Below are 14453 nucleotides of genomic sequence, written 5' to 3'. Positions count from 1 at the left end.
GAAGTCCATTGTCAATTCTCATAAAAAAAACTCAGCTGATGTTCTGGGGAGCTGGGTTCAAATCCCCCCATGGCAGACAATGGAATTTGAGTTCAATAATAAAAGAAGTCTGGATTAAGAATCTACTGATGACCGTGAAACCATTGTAGATTATCGGAAAAACCCATCTGGTTCACTAATGTCCTTTAGGGAAGGAAATCTGCTGTCCTTACCTGGTCTGACCTACATGTGACTCCAGAGCCACAGCAATGTGATTGACTCTTAAGAAGAAAAGCCCTCTGAAATGACCTAGCAAACCACTCGGTTCAAGGGTAATTAGGGATGGCAACAAATGCTGGGATGGCAACAAATGCTGGCCCAGCCAGCGACACCCGTATCCCACGAAAGAATAAGGATCTTTGAAGTGTCCTTGTGATCCTGTGAATTGGAAGTCTCAGCCCTTTAAGTTTTAATATCCAGGTTGTCTCACTGTGGTTCCCGGTCCCTCCCTCAGTTGGCACCCATGTTTGCTGTAACGTCACCACAAACAAGTGCAAATGAGGCCTGACCAGGGAGAAAGCTTTGGGCCTTTCCCTATTGCCACTGAGCAGGCAGGGCAGTGGCCCCGTTCCCCCAGCTGCCTGATGTGCTACAGAATTGTAACAGGGTCCCTGTGGTCAGTATGTTGAGCGGAGCTTTTCACGGCCTGAGTAGATCCCAAAACATCTTAAAACCTGTGGAGGACGTTTGATGTGCAGTTGCTCTTTTGTGATATAGCAAAAACGGCAACCAATTTACACACAGCAAGATCCCACAAATAGTAAATAAAGGAACAATTCAACCTCTTTTAGTGATATTTCTTGAAGAATAAATAATAGCCAGGATGTAGGAGCATGTAAGTAGTTGCAGCTAATCCAGGCCATTGAAACCTTTGAAGATCCCTATATAAGTAACTGTAGAATCCCTACAGTGCAGAAGGAGGCCATTCAGCCCATCAAGTCTGCACCGACCAATATCTCACTCAGGTCCTAACCCCATAACCCCATGCATTTATCCTAGCTGGACCCCATGACATGAAGGGGCAATTTAACATGGCCAATCCACCTAACCTGCACATCTTTGGACTGTGGGAGGAAACTGGAGCACCTGGAGGTAACCCACACAGACATGGGGAGAATGTACAGTCTCCACACAGATAGTGACCCAAGCTAGGAATCGAACCTGGGTCCTTGGAGCTGTGGGGCAGCAATGCTGACCATTGTGCCATTGTGCCACTCGGGCACAAATAAAGAAACATGAGTTTGATAGTTTATGAAGCACATTGGCAAGGGGAGTATTTGCTGCCCATCTCCAATTGCCCATGAATTTCCTGGGCCATTTCAGGCAGCATTTTATAATCAACCAAAATACCAATGTTCTGGAGTCACATGTCAGCTACGCCAGGTAAGGGCATTGTATTCCCTTTCCTAAAAGGCATGAATGAACCAGATGGGATTTATTGACAATCATTGATATTTGTCTCGGACACAGTAGGAAGCCTCACAAGACCAGGTTAAAGCCCAATGGGTTTATTTGGTAGCAAAAGCCACTAACTTTTGGAGTGCTGCTCCTTCGTCAGGTAACTCCAAAACTAGTGGCTTTTGCTACCAAATAAACCTGTTGGACTTTAACCTGGTGTTAACAAAACAACAAAGAACAGTACAGCACTGGAAACAGGCCCTTTGGCCCTCCAAGCCTGTGTTGCCCATTGGTCCATCTAGACCATTCGCTTGTATCCTTCCATTCCCAGTGTTGTGAGGTTTCTTACTGTGCCCACCCCAGTCCAACGCTGGCATCTCCACAGATTGTCCTGGATAACAGCGGGGGCAATCCCCCCCCACCCCAAAACAAAACCGAAGTGCCCAATGGGCAGGAAAACTGGAGATTCCTGCCTCCCTCACCCCCTCATCGCCAACCTCCCAGTGGCTTCCCCAAACCTGCATCCCAATGATGGGGCCAGCTTTAATCCCCGCTGGTGGAAGTGGGCTGGGAAACGTTACTCAGCCTGGATGGTGCCATCCTGGACACGATGATGATACTGAAATGGGAATGTTGGTGCGGTCTCCTGCCATAAGGCTGATGGACGCCATAAAACATGGCCCCGGGAAAGTTGGCTGGATGCTGGTCGTGATTCCCGCTATTGCCCTCCCGCCAGTATATCCCGGCCCTCTGCGCTACTCGAGCAGTGCGGCAGGCCAGGAAAATCGTGCCCCGTTACTTCAACTGGCTTCATTGGTTAATTCAATCTCCTTCAGCTGCTGTGGTGAGATTTGATGCCATCACCTCAGAGAACGAGCCTGGCCCCCTCAGTTACTAAATCCACTGGCATTGCCACACTGCCGTCATCGCTGTAGAAAATACCAGGCAGACAAATGTATATTGAAAAGGGTAAAATGCTTAAACCTCTGAGATGGAAATGTTTGGAACCATTAGCCAAGGGAGGCCAAACACGCTAGAAAAACACTAAACACCTCTCATTTTGCCAGACTGAAAGTGCTATCACATTCCTCATGTATTACAGCCAGAGATAAAGGAGAGAAAGTATTTGCCATGGCATATGTGAAACTAATGAAACCTGATGGGACAACCCTGAGAGATGGAGAGCACGACCTCATCTTGTACAAGGTGAAAATAAATGGCGATGACATTTGAGTTGCTTTGTAATTCCTTCCCAGCTGCTTTTCCTGTTAGCTGCTCCCTGCTCAAAGCCTCCGAACATGAATTGAGTCTTTGATGGTATTCAAAGTGGTGGGGGAGTGGGGGTGGGGGGTGTATTAAAATCAGAAAGACTTGCACAACTGTACAGGGCACTGGTGAGATTGTCCCTAGAGGGCTGCATCCAATTCAGTCTCACTATTTAAGGAGAGTTACACCTGCATTGGAACTAGTTCAGGTAAAAGTTCATCAGGTTGATTCCTAAGGGATGAAGGGGTTGTTTTATGAGGAAAGGTTAAGCAGGCTGGGTCTATATTCATTGGAGTTTGAGGAATGGAAGGTGATGCTATTGATACCAAGGATTCTTCTTTTCATTCATTAGTGGGACATGGGCATCACTGGCGAGGCCAGCATTTATTGCCCATCTCTAGTTGCCCTTGAGAAGGAGGTGGCAAGCTGCTTTCTTGAATCGCTGCATGCCATGTGCTGTGGGTTGACCCGCAATGCCATTAGGGAGGGAACTCCAGGATTTTGACCCAGTGATTATGAAGGGACAGCGATATATTTCCAAGCAGGATGGTGAATGGCTTGGAGAGAAACTTGCTGGTAGTGGTGTCCCCATCTACCTGTTGTCCTTGTCATTCTAGATCAAAGTGATTGTGGGTTTGGAAGGTGGTTTCTAAGGATCTTTGTGAATTGCTGCAGTGCATCTTGTAGACAGTCCTGCTGATCCTGAGCATTGGTGATGTACAGATTGAATGTTTGTAGATGTGGTACCAATCAAGCGGTATGCTTTGACCTGGATAATATCAAGCTTCTTGAGTATTGCTAGAGTCGCACCCATCCAGGGAAATAGGGAGTATTCCATCACACTCCTGACTGCTGCCTTGTAGATGGTGGATAGGCTTTGGGAGTCAGGAGATAAGTTACTCACCGCAGTATTCCTAGCCTCTGACCTGTCCTTGTAGCCATTGTGTTTATCCATAGAATCCCCAGAAGGTCATTCAGCCCATCGAGTCTGAACACAATCCAACCCAATCCCTATTCCTATAACCCCACATAATTATCCTGTTAATCCCCTGACATCAAAGGGCAATTTAGCATGGCCAATCAACATAATCTGCACATCTTTGGACCGTGGGAGGAAACCGGAGCACCCGGAGGAAACCCACACAGACACGGGGAGAATGTGCGAACTCCACACAGACAGTGACCTGAGGCCAGAACTGAATTTGGGCCTTTGATGCTCTGAGGCAGCAATGCGATCCACTGTGCCACCATGCCACACAACAGTGGTTTATGGGCCAGTCCAGTTGAGCTTCTGGCCAACGGTAACCCCATTGAATGGTGTCATTGTCAGTACTATTAAAGGGCACTAACTCAGCAATAACCTGCCCTCTGATGCTCAGATGGGTTTCTCCAGGGCCACTCTGCTCCTGACTTCATTGCAGCCTTGATCAGAAATGGAAAAAAAAATGAACTCCAGAAGTGAGGTGGGAGTGACTGCCCTTGACACCAAAACAGCATGTGTGGCATCAAGGAGCCCAAGCAAAACTGGAGTCAATGGGAATCAGGGGAAAAATTTGCCATTATTTGAAGCCATACCTAATGCAGAAGAAGGTGGTTGTGATTGTTAGAGGTCAACCATTTCAAATTCTGGGACAGCGCAGCAGGAGTTCCTCAGGGTAATGTCTTGGGCCCAACCATCTTCAGCTACTTCATCAGTAACCTTCCCTCCAGGGCAAGATTACACAATGTTCAGCACCATTCGCGACTTATCAGATACTGAAGCAGTCCATTTCCAAATTCAGAAAAACCTGGACGATATCCAGACATGAACTGCTCAGTGGCAAATAATATTTGCACCAGGTGCTAGGAAATGACCACTTCCAGCAAGAGAACATCTAACCCCTGAACATTCAATGGCATGATCATCACTGGATCACCTACTATCAAGATCCTGGGATTTACCACTGATGAGAAACTAAACTGGACTAGCTTTGGCTACAAGAGCGGGTCAGAGGCAATGAATTCTGTAAAGAGTAACTCATCCCTAAGCTCCCTAAAACCTGTCCACCATCTACAAGGAACAAGTCAGGAGTGTGATGGAATACCTTCCACTTGTTTGCATGAGTGCAGCTCCAGCAATACTCAAGAAGCTTGACACTATCCAGGATGAAGGAATCCATGTGATCGCTACCCCATCCATCACCTTCAACATTTATTTCCTCCACCACCCATGCACAGCACATCTACAAGACGCATTGCAGCAACTCACCAAGTCTCATTTGATTGCACCTTCCAAACCCATGACCCCTAACATCTAGAAGGACAAGGGCAGAGGACACATAGGAAAACTACCATCTGCATTTTCTTCCGAGTCACTCACAATTCTGACTTAGAAATATTTTGCTGTTCCTTCATTGTCGCTGGGTCAAAAACCTGGAACACTCTCCCTAACAGCGAGATGCCTAAACCACTCCCTGTGGGAAAACATTACATTCCCCAACAAGCCTCCATATAAAGAAATTTCCCCTAACCTCCCCTCTCAGTCTCGGCAATTTTCAATTGATGGTCTCTTGTTACTGGAACTTTGACCAGAGGAAATCAACTTTTAGCATCTTCTCTAACTCTATCTACCAAGGTGGCATTGCTGCCTCACAGCACCAAGGATCCAGGTTCAATTGCAGCCATGGGTGACTGTGTGGAGTCTGCATCTTCTGCCTGTTTCTGTGTGGGTTCCCTTCGGGTGCTGTGATTTTTCTCCCACATTACAAAGATGTGCGGGTTAGTTGGATTGGTCATGCTAAATTGCCCTTTAGTGTCCAAGGATATGTAGGTTAGCTGGATTAGCCATGGCAAATGTGTGGGGTTACAGGGATAGGGTCGAGGAAAGGGACTGCGTAAGGTACTCTGTCAGAGTCAGTGCAGACAAGTGGGCCAAATGGCCTCCTTTTAGATTTTACGAAAGCACTTCACCATTTAAAAACATTTTTTTTTAACTTTCTCTTTCATTTGAAGTAGTCGCAGAATCTAAATTTTCTCTTCAAAACAGATTCCACCAATGGCACAATGAATCCACACTGTATGCTGTTGGTGAATGTAATCATGGGATAATAGAGACACTATAGTACAGAAGGAGGCCATTCAGCCCATCGAGTCTGGACCAACCACAATCTCACACACGCCCTATTCTCATTTCCCCACACATTTATCCTGCTCATCCCCCTGACACTAGTGTCAATTTAGCAAGGCCAATCAACCTAACCTGCATACCTTTGGATTGTGGGAGGAGCATCCAGAAGAAACGCACGCAGGAAAGGGGAGAAAGTGCAATCCTCACACAGACAGTCACCCAAGGCCGGAATTGAACCTGGGTCCCTGGTGCTGTGAGGCAGCGGTGCTGATCATTGTGCCACTGCACCATCCCAAATGTCGCATCCATATTGGAAATCTGAAGTTGCACACATAGGCCTGGATTCTGTCTCCTTACGGAGAGGAAAAGAGGCAGATGGGACCCGATTCCGGGTTTCCTGTTCTTATTCCTGGATGTGGTACTTCTCAGGGCGCATGTCAAAGATTTGTGAGTCATGAGACCATAGGCAGAGAATCCAACGCCCCAAAGTGCTTCGTAGGGGTACCGTCAAACGAAATTTCACACCATGACGTCTCAGGACAATATTAGAGCAGATTACCAACAGCTTAGTCAAGGTGATAGATCTCAAGGAGTGTCTTAAAGGAGATGTGGAGATCCTGAGGGAAGAAAATGTGTAATTTAAAACTTAACGTAACTTGGCTATCGTGGCTGGCACCTCCATTGTGGAAACAGTGATCCCTGCTCAATTGGAGGTACTGTGTGGTGAAAGGACACTATATAATCTTTTTTTTCTTTATTCATTTGTGGGACATGGGCCAGCATTTATTGCTCACCTCTAGTTGCCCTTGCTCAGAGGGCAGTTGAGAGTCAACCACATTGCTGTGGCTCTGGAATCACCTATAATAGAAACCTAGAAACCCTACAGTACAGAAAGAGGCTATTCGGCCCATCAAGTCTGCATCGACCACAATCCCACCCAGGCCCTAACCCCTTATCCCCACATATTTACCCACTAATCCCTCTAACCAACACATCTCAGGTCACTAAGGGCAATTTTTAGCATGGCCAATCAACCTAACCTGCACATCTTTGGACTGTGGGAGGAAACTGGAGCACCTGGAGGAAATCCATGCAGACACAAGGAGAATGTGCAAATTCCATACAGACAGGTGACCTAAGCTGGGAATCGAACCCAGGTCCCTGGAGCTGTGAAGCAGCAGTGCTAACCACTGTGCTGCTGTGCCGTCTCAGACTGGGTAAGGACGGCAGATTTCCTTCCCTAAAGGATATTGGTGAACCAGATGGGTTTTTCCGAGAATCGACAATGGTTTCATGATTATTAGTAGATTCTTAATTCCAGATTTTTTTTAATGAATTCAAATTCCATCATCTGCCGTGGTGGGATTTGAACCCGGATCCCCAGAACATTAGCTGAGTTTCTGGATTAGACGGCTTAGTGATAATACCACTCGGCCGTCGTCTCCCATATGGCTCATGTATGCTTACATCACACCTTACATCTCAGCTGCTGGTGCTAATTTGGCTTCAAAGAGGCCACAGTGGCATTTTGAATTTGGGCTGGAGTAGGAAGAGTGGAAGCTGTACTCTGCATTTGCCCACTTCGAGGAGCAGAAGGTGAAAAAAAAACTGAAAAATAGTGTCAAGTAAAAACCTATCTCTTTCAATTTTATTCTAGCAAGAGAAAGCACTGTTAATGAATAAAATGGGGCAAATTTACCTGTTCCACCCACCATGGGAATCAGAGCGGGTGAGGGGGCGGATCATGGATAGGTCCATTGACCTCGGGCAGGATCTTCTGGTTTTAGGGCGCGCGTGGCTGGAAAATCTGGGTTTGCAAATTGAATAGCACTAATCCATGTTTGCCAACTTGTGAAATCATTCACCGTTTAACAGATGATATGTGTCCAACGCCCCATCAACTCAGAAGTGTTGTTCATCATATTAGCCTTAACAAGCATTTAAGAATAAAATAGTGATGCAGTAATATCTTGTAGGCTAATACAATGATTATGTATCACACTACAATTGGACAATTGCAGTAATTCATGCTTATTTAGCTTATATATGTAGCAGAAACCTGAAATAATGAGTGGGGGAGAACATATCTCCAGGAACAGATTGCCCTCTGTTCACCTCTAATGGAGAATCACCAGACCTAAGCAGCATTCCATTAATTTTTGGTCAAACTGATGACAGGCCACTCCACTCAGGCATGTCCAATAATGCAAGGGCTGACCCAAGTATGTGTGAGCAATTCTTTTTCTACATCCTTCTGTCAGGAAAGGTGCAAAAGGGATGACGTTAACTGTTAAACCCTGCAAGGAAGAATGATCATGACAGTGGGATCTTCAATTAGGAGATGTACTGCCAGGCCTGGGAGGAAGTTACTCATTGCAATTGCTCCGAGCTCCCAATTAGAGAGGTTGAATTACTAAACTCCCTGGGCTGCTTTTGCCTGCGAGGATTTAGTTTGGCCGTGCATGTTTAAGTAAGCACATTGAATTATGTTTATGCTGCAGCAAGCAGCCTTTAAAATAAAGAAGGAAAGGGGGAAAATGTTAATGAAGACACAGTAGTTAAATTGAACGATGTGCACAAGACTGGAAGATACAAGTTCCAGAGGTTATCCACTCAAGATCAGGCAGACTATGGAAATTCTAAAGGAAAAATTGATTTAGGGCAATTTTTTTTATTGATTCATTGGACATGGTGTCGCTGGCTGGCTAGTATTTATTACTCATTCCTAGTTGCCCGAGGGCAGTATATGGAAACAGCTGATAAATGGCAAGTAACATTCACACCTCACAAGTGCCAGGCAATCTTCAACGAGAGAGAACCTAACTATCTCCGCATGACATTCAATGGCATGACCATTGCTGAATCCCCCACTACCAACATCCTGGGGGTTACCATTCAGCAGAAACTGAACTGGACCAGCCATTATAAATACTGTGGCTACAAGAGCAGGTCAGGGACTGGGAATTCTGCAGCAAGTTACTCATGAATCATGATTCCCAAAATCTGTCTACCATCTGCAAGGCACAAGCCAGGAGTGTGATGGAATACTGTCCACTTGCCTGGATGGATGCAGCTCCAACAACACTCAAGAATCTTGACACCATCCAAGGCAAGACCTGCTTGACTGGTGCCCCATCCACCTTAGATATTCACTTCTTCCTCCAATGAAGCATGGTAACAGTGGTGTGTACTATCTACATGATGCACCGCAGAATATCTTTAAGACAACACTTTTGAAACCCTTGTGCTCTGTCATCTAGAAGGATAAGAGCAGTAGATGCAGCGGAATACCATCACATGGGAGTTCCCCTCTAAGCACACACCATCCTGACTTAGCGAATGGAATGGAGTCTTTCACAGAGGAGGGTAGTTAATGTTTTATAACACTTTCTACACCTGTCCTTTTTATGTCTCTGCTTCCATGTCTCCATTTTAAGATGAAATGGTGGGTTAGCAACTGAGTGCTAAATATTTTCTCTCTCATCCAACTGAATGGCCACTAATTGAAGATTTACATGGTTATTTACCCAAGCAAGTGAATTATTTGTCCCCGTGATTGCAACCAACCAGGAAGTGCTACTGAAATAATAATGTTCAGATGATCAGACAACGCTGGTGGAGTGAGAAACAGAGTTATTACGATGACCTTTCATCAGAGAAGTTACACTGGGCTGGGCAAGTTGACTGATGACCCGGTATACCTAATAAAATTCAAAAGAATTCACTTAACTATGAAGGTTAATAAAGACAGAAAGTTGGACTGTATCACATGTAGAACAGATTGGGTAAGGACGACAAATTTTCTTCCCTAAATGATATCAGTGAACGCAAACAATCAGCAATAGTCTCATGGTCATTGCTAGGATTCTAATCCCAGGTTTTCATTGAATTCAAATTTCATCAACTGCCATGGTGGGATGTGAACCCAGATCCCCAAAGCACTGCCCTGGGTCTCCGGTTTACTAATCCAGCAGCAATACCACTAGCCACCACCTCCCAAGATTGAGCTAGAATCTATGTTAATTTTTCTGAGATCCAGGATGCTGTGGTTGCCAAAGGGGATAGCATTTATTGCCCATCATGCTTTCTCCCACATCAGCGACACTGCTCACCTCGGACTTTCATTTATCCACAAATGTTGTGAAATAACTCAGTCGGATATCTGTCAACACCCATGGGGTTACCATTGACCAGAAACTCAACTGGACTCACCACATAAACACAGTGGCTGCGAGAGCAGGTCAGAGGCTAGGAACACTGCGACGAGTAACTCACCTCCTGTGTCCCCAAAGCCCGACCATCACGTACAAGGAACAAGTCAAGATTGCAATGGAATACTTCCTAGTTGCCTGGATGGATGCAGCTCCAACAACACTCAAGAAGCTTCACACCATCCAGGGCAAAGCAGTCTGCTTGATTGGCACCACATCTACAAACATTCAATGCCGCCACCACCAAAACTCAGTAGCAGCAATATGTACCATCTACAAGATGCATTGAAGAAATTTACCAAAGTTCCTTTGGCAACACCTTCCAAACCCATGACCACTTCCATCTAGAGGGACAAGGGTAGCAAATACATGGGAACACCGTCACCTGCAGGTTCCCCGCCAAGCCACTCAATATCTTGACTTGGAAATGTATTGCCATTCCTTCTCAGCTGGTGGGACAAAATCCTGGAATTTCCTCCCTATTGTGGGTCAATAGCTGGATTGCAGCTATTCAAGAAGGCAGCTCACTATCACCTTCTGGAGGGCAACCAGGGATGGGCAATAAATGTTGGCCTAGCCCGTGTCTCATGCATAAATTAATGAATTTTAAAAAATCCTGATATGTTAATTGTGTTGCTAACTGTCCTCTTTTTGATTGCCCAATTGCAGGGAGATAGCAGGAAACTTGAAGATGCCAGCATCTACCTAAATAACCTTTCCAGCAAACAGATGGCTGAACAGAAGCTCAGTCTGGGTTCTTCATTCAGAAGCAGCGGTGGAGGACACCCCATATGCTCGAGGGACAGCTTCCAGATTTCCACACTTGTCTGTTCGACCAAGCTCACACAGAACGGTAACACTTTATAAAACACTGCTTTGACCCCCTAAACTTGTGACGTTGCACTGTAGGGAAGGATGTGAAAGATTCAGAGAGGGTGAAGGAAAGATCCATAAGAATGTGTCCAAGGATGAAGAACTTTAGTTCTGTGGGTAAGTTGAAGATGCTTTGTTTGTTCTCCTCAGAAAGGAAGGTGGTGAGGTTCTGGAATGAGCTGCCTCGGAGGGTGATGGAGGTGGGTTGCCTCACATTGTTTTAAAGAATCTGGATGAGCACTTGGCGTGTCACAACTTTCAAGGCTATGGGCTGATAGATGGATTAGGTAGGAGGTCAGGTGTTTCACACGTGTTGGGTGGGCAATGACACGATGGGCCGAAGGGCCTCTTCTGCACTGTATGATTCAATGAGAGGAAATTTGATAAAACAGTTATTTTATAGACCTCTATAAGATCACCCAGGAGCCTCCTATGTTCTGGGAAAAAAGTCCCAGTCTATCCAGCCTCTCTTTATAACTCAAACCATCAAATTCTGGGAACATCCTAGTAAATCTTTTCTGCACTCTTTCTAGTTTAATAATACCCTTACTATAATTGGGCGATCAGAACTGTACACAGTATTCCAAGTATGGCCTTATCAATGTCTTGTATAACTTCAACAAGACGTCCCAACTCCTGTATTCAATGTTCTGACCCATGAAACAAAGCATGCCGAATGCCTTCTTCACCACCCTGTCCACCTGTGACTCCACTTTTAAGGAGCTATGAGACTGTACTGCTAGATCTCATTATTCTACAACTCCCCAACACCCGACTATTAACTGAGTAAGTCCTGCCCTGATTCAACTGACCAAAATGCATCACCTCATTTATCTAAATTAAACTTCACCTGCCACTCATCAACCCTTGCTCAGTTGATTAAGATCCCATTGCAATGTGAGATAACCTTCTTCAGTGTCCACTATGCCATCAATCTTGGTGTCATCTGCAAACTTACTAACCACGCTTCCTAAATTCTCATCCAAATCATTAATATAAATGACAAATAACAGTGGATCTTTGAGGCACATTACTGGTCATAGGCCTCTAGTTTAAAAAACAACCCTCTACAACCAGCCTCTGGTTTCTATTGTCAAGTCAATTTTGTATCCAAATGGCTACCTCACCCTGGATCCTCTGAGATTTAACCTTATGCAACAACCTATCATGCAGTACCTTGTCAAAGGCCTTGCTAAAGCCCATGTAAATGACATCAACTACATTGCCTTCATCTACCTTCCTGGCTACCCCTTCAAAAAAACTCAGTCAAATTTGTGAGACATGATTTTCCACTCACAAAGCCAGCTGACTATACCCAATCAGTCTTTGCCTCTCTAAATGCCAGTAGATCCAATCTCTCCGAAGACCTTTTAACAACTTACCCACTACAGACGTTAGGCTCACTGGTCCCTAGTTCCCAGGCTTTTGCTTGCAGCCCTTTTTAAACAAAGGTACAACATTTGTCACCCTCAAATCTTCCAGCACCTCACCTGTGGCTGCCGATGATTCAAATATCTCTGCTAGAGGAGCCGCAATTTCCTCCCTAGCCTCCCACAATGTCCTGGGATACACTTCATCAGGTCCTGGAGATTTACCTACCTTGATGTGCTTTAAGACTACCAGTAACTCCTGCTCTGTAATATGTACACTCTGCAAGGCATCACTATTTATTTTCCCAAGTTCCCTAACGTCATACTTTTCTCAACAGTAAATACTGATGAAAAATATTCATTTAGGATCTTGCCCATCTCTTGTGGATCTGCACACAGATGAACTTGTTGATCCTTAAGTGGCCTTATTCTTAACATGGGACCCCTGCACTGCCTTCCTACTCTTCCACTGTCTGGTGGTTATCCGTTCCCGATCTCCCTCAGTAATTTTTATCTGTGGTGTGACAAACTCACTGAACATCCTATCCACAACTTCCTCAGCACCGTGGATGCTCCAAATTGAATCCATCCACAACTACAGAGCTGTCAAACCGTCCAACAAGAGCTGCAGTTGGACACAATTCTTACATGTGAAGGAGCCAGGGACAACGAAAGAGTTCCTGAATTCCCACATCGCACAAGAGGAGCATGACAGTCTGGGATCTCCTGCCATGACTTAACACCTAAGTTAACTTATAACAACAATTACAATGCCAGGAGGAAAAAGAAAGGAAAAACTAGTTACTAGTCACCGGCAAACACCTATTTTGTTTCTGCCCCCATGTTCCTTCACTCTGACTTCCTGCATCGGTTCCCATCTCCCTGACACTTTTGTTTAATCCCTCTCCAACTGCACCAGCAAACACTCCCCCCAGGATATTGGTTCCAGTCCTGCCCAGGTGCAGACTGTCTGATCTGTACTGGTCCCACCTCCCCCAGAACCGGCTCCAATGTCCCAGGAATTGAATCCCTCCCTCTTGCCCCATCCCCCAGGCCAACTCAATTCATGTCAACTATCCTGGCATTCCTATTCTGACTAGCATGTGGCTAGTGGTGGCACGGTTTGATTTCTTTCTACCCCTCACATGCCCCCGAGTCTCCTCGCAGGTCCAACTCTCCATCCTCCCAAAGAGAGCACCTCTTTTCCCTCAGCACCAGATTCCCACTCAGTTCCAAATTCCCGATACCCTCACTCTGGCTGCTGTCTTTTTCCTACTGGCTTTCGCAAGCTCTTCTCTCATTCTACTAAACTCCAGTGAGAATGGGCCTAAACTGCTCCGTCTCTCTTCCTAAGACAAGTCCTTCATTCCCGGAATCAATCACATGAACCTTCTCTGAACTGCCTGTGATGCATTTACATCCTTTCTCGAGTAAGGGGACCAGAACTGCACGCAGTATTCCAGATACAGTCTCACCAGTGCCCTAAACAATTGCACAGCAACTCCTGACTTTTATATTCTATGCCATTAGCAATGAATGCCAACATTCAATTTGCCTTCCTTATGTTGCATGAAGAGAATGTTTCTCTCTGAGGGTCATTAATGTGTGGAATTACCTTTCTGGAAGGCAGTGAGGGCAAGGTTATTGAATATTTTTAAGGTAGCAGTAGATGGTCAAGTGGAGGAGATGATGGCCTAGCTGTATTATCACTAGACTATTAATCCAGAAACTCAACTAATGTTCTGGGCATCTGGGTTCGAATCCTGCCAGGGAAAATGTGGAATTTGAATTCAATAAAAAAAATCTGGAATTAAGAATCTACTGATGACAATGAAAACATTGTCAATTGTCAGAAAAACCCATCTGGTTCACTAATGTCCTTTAGGGAAGGAAATCTGCCGTCCTTACCCAGTCTGGCCGACATGTGACTCCAGAGCCACAGCAATGTGGTTGACTCTCAACTGCCCTCCAAGGGTAAATAGGGATGGACAATAAATATTGGCCAGCCAGTGATGCCCACAAATTAATTAAAAAAAATAGATTCTTGACGAACAAAGGAGTCAACAATTATTGGGGATGGTAGGGAGGAAAGTGGAGTTGAAGCCACAATCAGATCAGCCATGAATTGATTGAATGGCAGAGCTGGTTCAAGTGGCTAAGTGGCCTACTCCTGCTCCTAACTTGTATATT

At 45.3% G+C, this 14453-nt stretch overlaps 1 protein-coding gene across 1 annotated transcript in view; it reads left to right on the top strand.

Moving 5' to 3' along the window:
* The window catches only part of LOC145346307 (dedicator of cytokinesis protein 2-like), a 1149449-nt gene that overhangs the window by 298968 nt on the left and 836028 nt on the right, over window positions 1-14453 (top strand). Inside the window, exons 17-18 of the mRNA XM_080193520.1 lie at window positions 2540-2643; window positions 10690-10873. Coding sequence (XP_080049646.1) covers window positions 2540-2643; window positions 10690-10873 — 288 coding nt within the window. The remainder of the gene's footprint in view (window positions 1-2539; window positions 2644-10689; window positions 10874-14453) is intronic.

Source organism: Carcharhinus amblyrhynchos, chromosome 1 (assembly GCF_965287045.1).
Source record: "Carcharhinus amblyrhynchos chromosome 1, sCarAmb.v2.hapA, whole genome shotgun sequence".
Lineage (NCBI taxonomy): Eukaryota > Metazoa > Chordata > Chondrichthyes > Carcharhiniformes > Carcharhinidae > Carcharhinus > Carcharhinus amblyrhynchos.
Note: the sequence above shows the minus strand (reverse complement) of the source record. Positions and strands in the feature narration are given on the sequence as shown.